Source organism: Melanostigma gelatinosum (genome assembly GCF_949748355.1).
Source record: "Melanostigma gelatinosum genome assembly, chromosome: 22".
Classification (NCBI taxonomy): Eukaryota; Metazoa; Chordata; class Actinopteri; order Perciformes; family Zoarcidae; genus Melanostigma; species Melanostigma gelatinosum.
Genome location: NC_136655.1, coordinates 154,675 through 170,336, shown reverse-complemented (window position 1 = coordinate 170,336; position 15,662 = coordinate 154,675). Strand labels below are relative to the sequence as shown.

At 44.1% G+C, this 15,662-nt stretch overlaps 1 protein-coding gene across 7 annotated transcripts in view; it reads left to right on the top strand.

Moving 5' to 3' along the window:
- Positions 1-14,570, top strand: part of LOC306796163 (filamin-C-like) — a 55,920-nt gene extending 41,350 nt beyond the window's left edge. For 2 of the 7 annotated variants that reach the window (XM_079294962.1, XM_079294959.1), the window contains 20 exons: positions 10-33; positions 515-756; positions 1,026-1,118; positions 1,842-1,941; positions 2,145-2,285; positions 2,484-2,612; positions 2,903-3,076; positions 3,239-3,400; positions 3,710-3,913; positions 6,108-6,260; positions 6,745-6,867; positions 6,966-7,217; positions 7,352-7,621; positions 7,763-7,900; positions 8,332-8,447; positions 8,770-8,902; positions 12,261-12,437; positions 12,524-12,742; positions 13,406-13,612; positions 13,708-14,570. In XM_079294962.1, the coding sequence (XP_079151088.1) occupies positions 10-33; positions 515-756; positions 1,026-1,118; positions 1,842-1,941; positions 2,145-2,285; positions 2,484-2,612; positions 2,903-3,076; positions 3,239-3,400; positions 3,710-3,913; positions 6,108-6,260; positions 6,745-6,867; positions 6,966-7,217; positions 7,352-7,621; positions 7,763-7,900; positions 8,332-8,447; positions 8,770-8,902; positions 12,261-12,437; positions 12,524-12,742; positions 13,406-13,612; positions 13,708-13,895 (3,245 nt within the window). In that variant the 3' untranslated portion in view covers positions 13,896-14,570. Of the gene's footprint in view, positions 1-9; positions 34-508; positions 757-1,025; positions 1,119-1,841; positions 1,942-2,144; positions 2,286-2,483; positions 2,613-2,902; positions 3,077-3,238; positions 3,401-3,709; positions 3,914-6,107; positions 6,261-6,744; positions 6,868-6,965; positions 7,218-7,351; positions 7,622-7,762; positions 7,901-8,331; positions 8,448-8,769; positions 8,903-12,260; positions 12,438-12,523; positions 12,743-13,405; positions 13,613-13,707 lie in introns of all 7 variants that reach the window. The other 5 variants (XM_079294961.1, XM_079294958.1, XM_079294963.1 and 2 more) reach the window with 3 other exon arrangements.
- Positions 14,571-15,662: the final 1,092 nt, after the last annotated feature.

Here is a 15,662-nt window from a genome sequence, read left to right as displayed (position 1 = left end):
CTCTTACAGTGTCGATCGGAGGACACGGACTGGGTGAGTTACTCTAAACTGGTCTGAAGAGTGAATTCAAATGTCTTTTATCAACAATCAGTTGAGTGGATTTGTAGGATTATATTTTTATTTCATTTCATTTGATGCTTCTTATTCATTGATTTATTATTTTTCTCTATTTTCTATTTCGTCCATTTTAATGTCAATTTTTTATTATTTGTATTTTCTTATTTTTGCTATTATTCGTGTGTTTAGTTCATGATTTTGAATTCATATTTATTTTTTATTTTGTTTTCTTTAATCTTATTTAATGTTATTTAAATGTTTTGATTTGACATTTGTTTTATTGATTCTTTTAGTTTAGCTTCATGTTATTGGTTTGTTGGTTGCTTCTGTTTCTTCATGTGAATCGCTGTGGACAGTATAAACATCTGGTCATGCAGCAGCTCAGCGTACCTTTTCACAGTTCAGATGATTCACCGCGACTCGCCTCCTGATTGGTCGTCCCTCTTGTCAGGATCAGGTATCGGCCCGACCATCCAGATCGGAGAGGAGACGGTCATCACCGTGGACGCAAAGGCTGCTGGGAAAGGGAAAGTCACCTGCAAGGTGTCGACCCCCGACGGGGCGGAGCTGGACGTGGACGTGGTGGAGAACGCCGACGGGACGTTCGATATCTACTACACGGCTCCAGAACCCGGGAAGTACGTCATCACCATCCGGTTCGGGGGAGAGAACATTCCCAACAGCCCGTTCCACGTGGTGGTGAGTGAGTCCACCAAGCACCTCGAGGCCAGATCAGTGGTTCCTGAGCTTTCTACCGGGACCAGCAGACCTCTTCAGGACTCTGAAGATCATGTATTCGGTTGTAGAAAAAGGTTCTCTTTAGGGGACCAGTCCAGGAACCAGGACCTGGTTGTAGAAAAAGGTTGTGTAAAAAGTTCAGGAACCACTGCATCATTAATATTCACTTGTGTGTGTGCATGTGCATGTGTGTGTGTGTTCCCTAAAGGCTCTACCTTGTTCCCTGTTAGGTGAGTGATACCGTCCCAGTAATAGAGGAGCCATGTGATCAGCTTCAGTTACAGCAGCCCTTCACTCCCTATGTGGGCCTCTCCCCTCACTGGGTATTACATCTACACTATATTTATATACATATGTACAGTATACAGTATATATTTATATTTGTACCACAAGCTGTCCTCTTCACTGGCTGCATCACTGAGCTGATTCAGATCAATAACGACCCAGATTCACTTCTGATTGTTTGGCTGCTGCATGTTTTAATCTTCTACCATCCGACTAACTTCAGATCAGTACGAGTGAAGACCTATTCACTGTATATTTAACTGTTCTTATTATTTATCTATTCATTAGATATGTCGTTTTTTGTTTATTTTAATTGTACTCATTTATTCTATAATTTGTATTTATATTTTTTATTTAATATTTTTATTTATTTATATCCTTTTTGTTTTATATCAATTTAATGCCATTGAATTGATTAATTTATTCTTATTATGTTTGGTTTATTGTTTTTGTTGATTATTATTTTAGTATTATTCTTTATTATGATTAGATTAGTTTGGGACTATGTACAACAGTAAACATGTGTTTATGAACCTGCTCAGCTCAGACTCTACTTGCACCATTAACCAGTTAAAAAGGGAGTTTTGTCTGACTGGTTTTACACCAGTTTGAATCTGTGATGCTCTCGCTCTCAGCCTCTCTACCGTCCTGCTGTGCTTCCTCCTCCTTTTCCTCCTCCCCCTCCCCCATCTCTCTCTGGACCACATCCCAGAGTTCCCAGTATGGTGACACTAACACTCCTCCCTCCGGCTCTGGTTTAGGCCACCGATGATCCCATCAGCCCCGTGGACGGGATGAATCCGGTGCTCCGCCCCTTCAGTCTGGTCATTCCCTTCACGGTGCAGAAAGGAGAAATCACAGGTGAGAGCATGAACATTTGATGTAAAGAATATCTGTTCTGCTTGTTGAAATCATCTACATGTATTAAGTTTAGTTGTTTTTAGATTTTAAAGGATCAGTGTGGTGGTGTTCTATATTTTTGTTTGATGTCTGGATCCAAAACAGACAACATGATAGTCCATCCTGACTTCCTGTCTGACATCCTGTCTGACTTCCCACTGAAGGTGGGGTGCGAATGCCGTCTGGTCGGACCGCGTGTCCTCACATCACCGACAACAAGGACGGCACCGTCACCGTGAAATACTCCCCGACAGAACGAGGCCTGCACGAGATGGACATCAAATACGACGGGAACCACATCCCAGGTGACCCCCCCGACACATATTTACTCTTAAAGGATTTTAAGGATTATCTCAACCAGAGGTCTCAGTCTTTGGGAACAGAGAGTAGAGTATCGTCAGCAAACAGCTTGACTTTAGGATGAATAAGACCTGGTTCTGGACTCTTTCTGCACTTTTATCAAACCGCCATGTTTGTAATCCCCTTGTGTTTTCTCTTGACAGGAAGTCCACTCCAGTTCTACGTGGATGCCGTTAACAGCGGTCATGTGACGGCGTACGGTCCCGGTCTGAGTCATGGCACCGTGAACCGACCGGCCACCTTCACCATCGTCACTAAAGACGCTGGAGAAGGTATCAGTGCCATCACACACCAATACATTTTGGGTATTTGTACGTAACTGTAGCTCTCGTGAAGTCACCAGAAGATGTAGACCTTTATTTTGAAATATTTGCAGGAGGTATTTTGTCTTCAGAGATATTCATTTTCACATAATTTTCAGTTCTAAATTATATACATGCCTTTTACAGTAAAACAAATTCCAGTCACATCTACTTTGGAGTTTTTGATCAATGTTAAACTACCTCCAAGACTTTTATTTTGAAACATGACAGGACTCTATTGGTTTTGTCTCTCTCTGCAGGTGGTCTGTCTCTGGCTGTGGAGGGTCCGTCTAAAGCAGAGATCAGCTGTAAAGACAACAAAGACGGGACCTGCACCGTGTCCTACCTGCCCACCGTACCCGGAGACTATAACATCATCGTCAAGTTCGATGACAAGCACATTCCCGGCAGCCCGTTCACCGCCAAGATCACCGGTACTGAACCTCTACCGTGTTTCTCTAGAGCCGGACGAACGCACGGACGTGTCAGCCTCTCTAGCTCATCATCTAACCAGTTCACTCAAAGATTTTCATTCAAATAAACATCTGTAAGTCGCTATCGATAGCCGTATGAGGTAACACTTGGTTGATCTCCAGGTGACGAATCCATGAGGATGTCTCAGCTTAACGTCGGCACGGCAACAGATGTTTCCTTGAAGATCACGGAGACGGACCTGAGCAGCCTGACGGCGAGCATCAGGGCGCCGTCTGGAAACGAGGAGCCGTGTCTGCTGAAGAGGCTTCCCAACAGACACATCGGTCAGTTATTGGAAAGGTTCACATTTCACACAGAAAGACGTTCCACATTATGAGACGTTAATGTTCTATCAGACAAACAATCAGACAATCAGACAAACACACAAACAATCATACAAACAATCATACAAACAATCAGACAATCAATCAGACAAACAATCAGACAATCAGACAAACAATCATACAAACAATCAGACAAACAATGAGACAATCAGACAAACAGACAAACAATCAGACAAACAATCAGACAATCAATCAGACACATAAACAAAATAGTTTCCAGTGTTCTGACCTTGCTCCTCTCGTCTGCAGGGATCTCATTCACGCCAAAGGAAGTCGGCGAACACGTGGTGAGCGTGAAGAAGAGCGGGAAACACGTGACCAACAGCCCCTTTAAGATCATGGTGGGTCAGTCGGAGATCGGAGACGCCAGTAAGGTGAAGGTCTACGGTCAGGGTCTCGTGGAAGGCCACACCTTGGAGGTGGCCGAGTTCATCGTGGACACCAGGAACGCAGGTACCGTCAAAAACACGTACAATAAATCAGACTAAATGTGTTGCTTTGATTGGGTGAGAGGTGTCTGTAGCTTTGATTGGGTGAGAGGTGTCTGTAGCTTTGATTGGATGACATGTGTCTGTAGCTTTGATTGGATGACAGGTGTCTGTAGTTTTGATTGGATGACAGGTGTCTGTAGTTTTGATTGGGTGACAGGTGTCTGTAGCTTTGATTGGATGACATGTGTCTGTAGCTTTGATTGGATGACAGGTGTCTGTAGTTTTGATTGGATGACAGGTGTCTGTAGTTTTGATTGGATGACAGGTGTCTGTAGTTTTGATTGGATGACAGGTGTCTGTAGTTTTGATTGGATGACAGGTGTCTGTAGTTTTGATTGGATGACAGGTGTCTGTAGCTTTGATTGGGTGACAGGTGTCTGTAGTTTTGATTGGGTGACAGGTGTCTGTAGTTTTGATTGGGTGACAGGTGTCTGTAGTTTTTATTGGATGACAGGTGTCTGTAGTTTTGATTGGATGACAGGTGTCTGTAGCTTTGATTGGATGACAGGTGTCTGTAGCTTTGATTGGGTGACAGGTGTCTGTAGTTTTGATTGGGTGACAGGTGTCTGTAGCTTTGATTGGATGACAGGTGTCTGTAGTTTTGATTGGGTGACAGGTGTCTGTAGTTTTATTGGGTGACAGGTGTCTGTCGTTTTGATTGGGTGACAGGTGTCTGTAGTTTTATTGGGTGACAGGTGTCTGTAGTTTTGATTGGGTGACAGGTGTCTGTAGTTTTGATTGGGTGACAGGTGTCTGTAGTTTTGATTGGGTGACAGGTGTCTGTAGTTTTGATTGGGTGACAGGTGTCTGTAGTTTTATTGGGTGACAGGTGTCTGTAGTTTTGATTGGTTGACAGGTGTCTGTAGTTTTGATTGGGTGACAGGTGTCTGTAGCTTTGATTGGGTGACAGGTGTCTGTAGTTTTGATTGGGTGACAGGTGTCTGTAGTTTTATTGGGTGACAGGTGTCTGTAGTTTTGGTTGGGTGACAGGTGTCTGTAGTTTTGATTGGATGACAGGTGTCTGTAGCTTTGATTGGATGACAGGTGTCTGTAGTTTTGATTGGATGACAGGTGTCTGTAGTTTTGATTGGGTGACAGGTGTCTGTAGTTTTGATTGGGTGACAGGTGTCTGTAGCTTTGATTGGATGACAGGTGTCTGTAGTTTTGATTGGGTGACAGGTGTCTGTAGTTTTATTGGGTGACAGGTGTCTGTAGTTTTGATTGGGTGACAGGTGTCTGTAGTTTTGATTGGGTGACAGGTGTCTGTAGTTTTGATTGGGTGACAGGTGTCTGTAGTTTTATTGGGTGACAGGTGTCTGTAGTTTTGATTGGTTGACAGGTGTCTGTAGTTTTGATTGGGTGACAGGTGTCTGTAGCTTTGATTGGGTGACAGGTGTCTGTAGTTTTGATTGGGTGACAGGTGTTTGTAGTTTTATTGGGTGACAGGTGTCTGTAGTTTTGATTGGATGACAGGTGTCTGTAGTTTTGATTGGATGACAGGTGTCTGTAGTTTTGATTGGATGACAGGTGTCTGTAGTTTTGATTGGATGACAGGTGTCTGTAGCTTTGATTGGATGACAGGTGTCTGTAGTGTTGATTGGATGACAGGTGTCTGTAGTTTTGATTGGGTGACAGGTGTCTGTAGTTTTGATTGGGTGACAGGTGTCTGTAGTTTTGATTGGGTGACAGGTGTCTGTAGTTTTGATTGGATGACAGGTGTCTGTAGTTTTGATTGGGTGACAGGTGTCTGTAGCTTTGATTGGATGACAGGTGTCTGTAGTTTTGATTGGGTGACAGGTGTCTGTAGCTTTGATTGGATGACAGGTGTCTGTAGCTTTGATTGGATGACAGGTGTATGTAGCTTTGATTGGATGACAGGTGTCTGTAGTTTTGATTGGGTGACAGGTGTCTGTAGCTTTGATTGGATGACAGGTGTCTGTAGTTTTGATTGGGTGACAGGTGTCTGTAGTTTTGATTGGGTGACAGGTGTCTGTAGCTTTGATTGGATGACAGGTGTCTGTAGCTTTGATTGGGTGACAGGTGTCTGTAGCTTTGATTGGATGACAGGTGTATGTAGCTTTGATTGGATGACAGGTGTCTGTAGCTTTGATTGGGTGACAGGTGTCTGTAGTTCATCTGTTATTTTGTCCTCTCAGGTTACGGAGGTCTGGGTTTGTCCATCGAGGGTCCCAGTAAAGTGGACATTAACTGTGAGGACGTGGAGGACGGGACCTGTAAAGTCACCTACTGTCCAACCGAACCTGGAAATTACATCATCAACATCAAGTTCGCCGACCAACACGTCCCAGGTAGGAACTACGTGGACCATCATGCTCTCTGGTTATTGATCGACATCTTCCAGGTGGTTCCATTCCATTTCTATGAAAACCAGGAAACAGGCTTAGCTTCTGATAGAAGAGTCCATTTATGTATTTATTACCTTTCTAATAAATGATACTCTGATGAGTAGAAGTATAAAGAAGCAATGAACAGAAATACTCAGTAAAACAAATAATTGTAGTCGGTTCATGAAAATAAAAAAATGTTACAAAAAGTTTTTTTATTTCTGTTGTATAAAGAATAAAGTTCAAAGTAACGTCTTCAAATGTTTTAAATTATTATTATTGTTATTGTTAGTATTCTGGTTATTATTATGATTAATATTGTTATTATCATTATATTCAGTTAACTGTGTAAATGTGGGAGGAGCAGTGTTGAGTGTATTAATGATCTTTTGATGGATTATCTATAGAGGTTGTAAATAAACAAATCGTAATGTTTTGCTGTCAACAGGAAGTCCGTTCACGGTGAAGGTGTTGGGTGAAGGCCGCATGAAGGAGAGCATCACCAGGAGGCGTCAGGCTCCGTCCATCGCTAAAGTCGGCAGCACGTGTGACCTCAACCTCAAGATACCAGGTGAGACACGCGTCTCCTCCACCTGTGTCCTCCTGTCCTCTCTGCTCCCTCCTCTTCACCTCCCTCGTTTCCTCTTTCCTCCCCCCCGCTGCTTTCAGGGAACTGGTTCCACATGGTCTCGGCTCAGGAGCGCTTGACCCGGACCTTCACCCGCAGCAGCCACACCTACACCCGGACGGAGCGGACGGAGATCAGTAAGACCCAAGCGGGAGAGACCAAGAGGGAGGTCCGTGTGGAGGAGAGCACCCAGGTGGGGGACCCCTTCAGGGACGTGTTCGGGGACTTCCTGGGACGGGAGAGTCTGAGCGGGTTCAGCGGGACCAGACCACCACCGCCACCGCTGCAGGACGGTGTGTGTGTGTGTGTGTGTTCAGAATGTCTAACTCCGTTCATCAGGAAACGGTTATTCAATATGATCAATGGAACCGTTTCAGGATGACATCATACATTTATAATAACAAAAACAATCACTCAAACTCCTCAGGTGAAACAGGTAACCAGGAGATGGAGGCTCAGGTTCTGAGTCCAGGAGGCCAGACGGAGGAGGCTGAGATCCTTAAAGGAGAGAACAGCTCCTACAGCGTCCGGTTCGTCCCTCAGGAGATGGGAGCTCACACGGTGAACGTTAAGTACCGAGGCCAGCACGTTCCTGGGAGCCCCTTCCAGTTCACTGTGGGGCCCCTGGGGGAGGGAGGGGCCCACAAGGTCCGAGCAGGAGGCACCGGGCTGGACCGAGGAGTGGCCGGGATCCCAGGTGGGTTTAGATCCAAAGATGACGTCCTCATTAATATTTCAGAGTTTTTAACATTGATTGTTTACTATTTATGATGTGAAACTTACGGTAAACTTTCATATTTTGTTGATACCGTTTGTTTGCGTCTTGTTTGTTTTCCAGCTGAGTTCAGTATCTGGACCAGAGAGGCCGGAGCAGGAGGTCTGTCCATCGCCGTAGAGGGACCCAGTAAGGCCGAGATCACGTTTGAAGACCGGAAGGACGGATCCTGTGGAGTCGTCTACGTGGTCCAGCAGCCTGGTGAGACTCAGACTCTAGATCACATTTAATCCCTGATGCATGTATTAATAGTGAATATTGTGGAGTACCACAAGGCTCAGTTCTGGTACCACCACCTTTCATATGATGTCATTGTTAAGAGATATCCGTAAACTCAATGCTAATATTCATCACTATGTAGACGACACCCGACTCTACAGCAGTTGATGGAGATGATTTGAAGCTCCTTCACTGCTGTGAAGACTGAAACTCTGACATCTTTAGAGATGAATCACAACTAATCACATCCTAGTTGTTGCTTATTTATTGGATTTGTGTTTTCTTTAATTAACTGGTTGATATTTTTGTGGTCCCAAAGAGGTTCCCTGGTGCACCACAGTTATGCTAAGCTATCTGTTCGAGAGGTGTGACCATGACTTACTCGTGATATTAAAAGCTCTCTTTCTGTCCAGGGGACTACGAGGTTTCCATCAAGTTCAACGACGAACACGTCCCCGACTCTCCGTTCATCGTCCCCGTCGCCACTCTGTCCGACGACGCCCGCCGCCTCTCCATCAGCAGCCTGCAGGTGAGGACACGTCGTCTTCATCGAGTTCAACAAAACCGACATATGAAGAGTTTTGACCTTTATTATGATTGTGTATTTCTGTGTTCATGTGTAAATGTATCTGTGCTACCTTCCTGTTGCCCTCAAATACGCTTGAAGCCTCTTTACATTTAGTTTAATCAGTAAAACGCCAAGAAATCTTCTAGTTCATTCAAACAACTTGTTTTTGGCTGTAAAATCATGGAATTCAATGACTCTTATTAGCTCATTGTATGTATGATCTAAACATAACACATGGTCTTGACTTTACCAGCGCTCAGTAAACTTCTCTGTTGTCCATCAGGAGATGGGTCTGAAAGTCGGGCAGGAGGCCTCGTTTGCTGTCCGGCTGAACGGAGCCAGAGGGCTGATCGATGCTAAGATCCACACTCCCTCCGGAGCCAGAGAGGAGTGTTCCATCACCGAGCTGGAGAGCGGTGAGCCTCTTCATTACTGACCTCCTGTTCTGTAGAAACGCAGCAGCAATACAAGGGCATTGTCATCGTCAGAGTCCGTGTCTTTATAGATGCTCAGATACTTGCATGTTATCTTAAATATTTGATCAAAATATATTTTTGGCAGAAAATCTTGACCTGGAAAGTGATGACTGTTGTTCCTCTTTTCTGCTTTACATATGAAGTGAACGTCAGAGATCATGTATGTGCATGAGGTAGTACAGCTTTGTTCGCTTTAAAATGCTTCTGGTAATACTCATTGTCACTAAATGTAGAGGTAATGTCATGAGGTCTTTTATTCTCTGACTCAGCGGTTCCCAAACTTTTTAGGCCGCGCACCCCCCCCCCCCCCCCCCCTTAATACAAAAAAAAAGCAACAGAGCCTATTTATATATATATAATATAAGAATCGGACCAATGAGAGAACAGTTTGCTCGCGTGTGGCGTTTGTTTACAAGATTTAGTCCGCTGTTCAATGTTGCAGTGTGAACACAAAGTGCAACATTGTATCATATTAATCATATGAATCAGAACAAAGCAACACTGCAACAAAGTTTCAATAACTTTCAGTTCCACAAGGCGTCACTTTTAAAGAGCAATACGGATGTGAGGACACACGCACAGGCTCAGAGGCAGATTATCACATTTAATTTACAATTAACCATAGCGGTTACATTAATCTGAATCAAATTACAATACAGTTACACATCACGATCATCAGAGGTAGGGGACTGAACTGGATACAGGAATACAATTATGTAAGACAGCAAGGCAACACCATGCCAAGTACTGTGTCATTAGAAATGACTTAAACACAGTAAGCCACGTAAAGAACAAAGAGTACGCAGAGGCTCAGAAACAGATGTAGATAAAAGAGGAGGAGTCCATTTGAGGGTTTTCACATGCAGCGCAGGTGGCTCAGCCTGCAGCAAGAGAGAGGGAGAGATGAGTATTCCCAGTAACCTAGTAGCAATAATAACAGTAATATTTGGCCACATACTTACATGTATTAATGCGACAGGATGGGCTTGCATCTTTGCACAAAGCTCTCCGATGTTTGGCGCAATTGAAGACAGTTTAAGCCTCAGATCTTTCTCAACAGCATCCGGTCTTTGCCGATATTTAGTCTTCACTGCTGTCAGAGCAGAGAAACCAGCCTCACACAGATACGTTGTGGCAAAGGGCATCAAAACCCTCAAGGCTTGCTTTGCCAGGACTGGGTATGCTGGCATTGCCTTGGTCCTAAAATCCTCCAAGAACGCGTGAAGCATTAGGGAAACACAGGAGCGTATTCCCACTCACAGCTTGTCCAGAACCGGAGCTTCTTGATCACAGCTTCTATCTTGTCTTGTGTGTTGAACAAAGTAACACTGACTCCCTGCAGACTTAAATTCAGTTCATTCAGAACAGAAAAGATGTCGGCCAGATAGGAGAGCTTCTGCAGAAAGTCCTCGTCATGCAGATTGGACGCCAAATGAAACTGGTTGTCCTCACAAAACTGCTGAAGTTCGTGCTGCAGTTCAAAAAGCCTTGTCAACAGCTTGCAGCGGGACAACCAACGCACTTCAGTATGCAGCAGCAGTGCTTTGTGTTCGCTGCCCATCTCATTGCATAACAGTGTGAACAGTCTTGAATTTAGCGGGCGCGCTTTAATGAAGTTCACCAGTTTCACAGCATCATTGAGGACTGAAAGTAGATCAGCTGGCATGTTTTTGGCTGCGAGCGCCTCCCTGTGAACACTGCAATGTAACCAGAGAATGGATGGACTTTCCTGATGTGAGCTATAAGCCCTGTGTGCTTCCCCGTCAGTGCAGATTCCCACGCAGCGTGTCCAGTCGATCCCATTGGTCCTCATAAAGATGTCAATGAAATTGAAGATTTCTTGTCCTGTTGTTCGGGTAGCATGGGGCCGACAGAACAAAAGCTCTTCCTGCACCGTGCCTTCGAAAAGGTAACGGACGTTCACCATAAGATTGGCCACATCTGTAGACTCGTCTACTTGCAGAGAGTAAAACTCACTCTTCTTCACGCGACCGACTAATGTAGCCAGGATGTCTTCGGACAAAGCATCGATGCGGCGACACAGTGTTGTTGGACACCGGGATCATGTCCAACTTGTTTGCTTCTTTCTCCCCAATCATACATTCCACCATCTCTCTGGCAGCTGCAAGCTCACGTCTTCAGTGATTGTGTGCGGTAGCCCCTTTCTCGCTATTCTGTAACCAGATATGAAGCCCGTAGTGCGTCATTTATAGACCCAACACATGAATGAGACTCCAGTTGTTTTTGGCTGTTTTGTAACTCCTCCAATTTCGATATAAAGAATGTAAGGGGCTTTTGACTTGCACTGGCATGCTTGGTGTTCAGGTGGCGACGTAAATAAGAGCTTCAGACTGTTAGCCAGAACCTCACTGCACACCACGCACTGTGGCTTTGGGCAATCTGCGTTGCCAATCCAAGTGAAGCCCAGACACACATACTTTTCATCATATTTCCTCTTTTTTTCCCAGTCTGATGCTCACTCTCGTTTCCTCTTTTTTCACCTTGACTCCGCGATGGGCCGATGTGCTCCCGATGTGTCTGTGCTATCCCTTCCTCCTTTTGGCCTCCTCCGTCTCATCTTCCTCTGACTCTGGCTCGATTTCTTCTCCCGGTCTCTCCCCAACGCACCTCTCCGTTCCCCTCGCCTCCGATTCCTCTCTCTCTCTCTCTCTCGCTCTCTCTCTCTCGCTCTCTCTCTCTCTCTCTCTCTCCTAATTTACGACCGATGGCTTCAGATGTCCCACCTGACAGTTTCCCCGATTTCAGCCAGTTTAGCATATTTAAATGAATATGAATGTTGCTGAATGCATGAAGTTCGCTGTTAGCTGACGTTAGCTGCACAAGCTAGGCTGGCTAGTGTGTACGACTGCCGGCAGGAGCTCAAGTGCATTTATTAAATTGTACGTTCTTACAAAGGGAATTTTTATAATTCATGTTTTTATTTTGTGAAAAATCCCACTTTTTAAATAAATTTTTTTTTTTTATATTTAATATTATTACACCATCAGACCGCCATTACACTTTTCCTCTCGCGCACCCTAGAGGCACACGTTGGGAATCCCTGCTCTAATTCTAACAGAATATAGTTGCCTTTGTAATTCAGTTTCATGTAATCTGTTGTTCCCTCTTCACGTCATTGTCCCCAATAATCATGTTCATCGCTATGCAGATGACACATGACTCTATGTAGCTGCTTCTGCTAAATCAGGACAGAACAGAGATCACAACTTCTACTGCAACAACTACTCCAACACATCACACTGAGATGTTTGTCATTTAAAACCCGCGTGTCCCACAGACCAGCATGCCATTAGGTTCATCCCGAGAGAAAACGGAGTTCATTCTATCGACGTTCGTTTCAACGGCAGCCACGTCCCCGGCAGTCCCTTCAAGATCCGAGTGGGAGAAACTGGACAGGTGGGAGATCCCGGCATGGTGTCGGCCTTCGGACCGGGACTGGAGGGAGGAACCACAGGTATACACAAAACAATAGACACCATAAAACCACCTCAATGAAGACAGATTTGAACAGGTGTCCGTCCTGCCGTTGTCCTCCTTCAGGTGTGGCGTCAGAGTTCAGTGTAAACATTTGTAACGCCGGATCAGGAGCTCTGGCTGTGACCATTGACGGACCGTCCAAGGTCAAGATGGACTGTCAGGAGAGTCCAGAGGGCTACAAGGTCTCCTACACACCCATGGCTCCTGGGAGCTACCTGATCTCCATCAGGTATGGAGGACCCCAGCACATCGTAGGGAGTCCCTTCAAGGCCAAAGTCTCAGGTGGGTCAAAGGAGCCGGCTGGTGTAGTGCTTGACTTCCGCCAGTACTCAGTAGTTCGTTGAGTATTGGTACTAAAGGGCGTGGCTCAAACAGACCCACACCTTCTCTACCCAACGGTAGTCCTTACGCATCGTCCAGACCAACCGAGTCCGCTGCCTCCTTCTAGGATCCACTGACAAATACTAAAGCTGCCTCCTGAGACAGTTTGGATATTCACTGTTGCAATTGTTTGAGGACAAAAATGTTGTTATTTGCTTCAGCGTCCGGCTCCTCAACACTTTACAATAACACCAACAGTTTATCAGGGCCAATCTAAACGACACAGAGCTGACAAATGGATGGTTGGCATCCATTGGAAGACTGGTGTCTTATGATGATGCTGTGTTGAAAGTCAGCATGTCTCATGGATTTTATACTCGGGTGTCATGACCACCAGGTGTCCCATGAATGTTAGAATGTGTTCATTTAGTCGACAGGAAGTCCGCTCTGCAGATCTGAATGTGAACTTGTGGTATTGTGGCTGTTGGACCGGGTAAAGGAACGGGTTTAACTCTTCGTGGTCCAATTCCAGACCAGATGCAGACCAGAACAGCGACAGTCTTTATAGCGAGCTTCGGTGTATTTGATCGAGGTTTCCTGATGTGTCTTTGAATATGTCTGCAGGGCCTCGTTTGTCCGGCGGACACAGTCTGCACGAGACGTCCTCTGTTCTCGTAGAAACCGTCTCCAAGACGTCGGCGATGGGCGGGGCCTACGGCTCCTTGCCCAAGTTCTCCTCGGACGCCAGTAAAGTGGTCTCCAGAGGTTCTGGTCTGTCCAAGGCCTTCGTGGGCCAGAAGAACGCGTTCACGGTCGACTGCAGCCAAGCAGGTGAGGAACAAAGAACAACGGAGGTTCGGATCTGATCTCCATCTTCGTCCCTGATGATAAAATGTCCCCCGTTGTCTCTGGTCTCGACTCTGCAGGCACCAACATGTTGATGGTGGGCGTCCACGGGCCGAAGACGCCCTGTGAGGAGGTCTACGTCAAACACATGGGCAACAGGATGTACAACGTCAACTACACCATCAAGGAGCAAGGCAGCTACATCCTCATCGTCAAGTGGGGGGACGACAACGTCCCCGGAAGTCCTTTCCACTTCACCGTCCCTTAAAGACTGAACTCTCTTCACCTCTAAGTCCGTCCCTCCTCCTCCTCCTCATCCTGAAGACGCTCAGACTTTTGTTTCCAAAAGTTCTCCTTCAACATTTTGCACAACCAGCTTCAGCGGTAGGACTCAGTGATGGTTCCTCTGCTCGAGAGAAGGTAACACATTGAACATGAACACAACCTACGCAGCCGGGGCTTAGAACCGCCTCCAGATATTAGCATGTTAGCATGAGACACTACTCAGTTCAATTAAGATATTCAGTTAAAATGACAGACGATGGATCTTGTTTTTGCATATTTTCAAAATAAATCACCTTCAGGCCTTCAAGAGATTAACAAGCTGAAATGAGTTGATCTTGAATGAGACGAGTTCTATTGATCAGATGATTGATCAGATGATTGATCAGATGGATTCAAACATTAAACCACTTATTCTCTCGTGGTGTTGATGATGAGGAGGAGCAGGTGATGAGGAAGATCTTAGACAGGTTGTTTGTTACCACAGGAAGTCGTGCGGTGGAACAATCGGTTTATTTTGTGAATGTTGAAAGAAAACACAGATATTTTATAGAGATTCTTTTTGTATGCATAAAAAATGGATGAATGAATTTTAACTGTTTGATATGTTAACCGTCAATCTGGCAACATTGTGCAGGCATAATAAAGGTTTACTCGCTGATCACATCTCCTGGTTTTAATCAAACTGGGACCGGGTCCAGGACCAATATATATATCATATAATAATATATATATCATATAATAATATATATATCATATAATATATATATCATATAATAATATATATATATCATAATATATATATATCATATAATAATATATATATATAATAATATATATATATCATATAATATATATATCATATAATAATATATATATCATATAATAATATTATATATATATCATATAATAATATATATATATATATATCATATAATAATATATATATATCATATAATAATATATATATATCATATAATAATATATATATATCATATAATAATATAATATATCATATAATAATATAATATATCATATAATAATAATATATATATCATATAATAATATATATATATATATCATATAATAATAATATATATATATATCATATAATAATATATATATATATATCATATAATAATATATATATATATCATATAATAATAATATATATATCATATAATAATATATATATATCATATAATAATATTCACTATACTATGAAACCCCCCCACACACACACACACATATATAATGATGTATTAATAACGTCTCAGCATGTCTTCTTGTCCGTGCTGGATCTGTCCCCGTTGTTTTAAAGCTGAATAAGTGATTAGCATGACGTCATGCAGCTAGCTAACCTGTCAGGTGTTCAGCTGGTGGAGAAGCTTCATGTGCTGCTTCCCTTTCCCGCGAGTCTGCTGTCTGGTTGTGAGGTCAGGCTGATCTGATATCAGCTCTTTGGCTGAAGGTTCTCCTCAAAGTTCTCAAACGGGTCTTGGGGGAGGATCACGAGGATCACTTCCGGTTGAAACCGGTTCAACTCTGAGGAGTGAAGATCGAGGATGGAGAAGAGAGGAGGGATCTCTGAGGAGCCATGAGCGAGGACCCACGAGAACAGACTTCCAGGAAGTGTTTTACCGGCCGACACGCCCCCTCACTGTTCATCAGTCATGTGATTGGACGCTGCAGCCGATCGGACTGACTGACTGAGTTTAACACCAGAGTGAAGACGGATCAGAATAAACTCCAG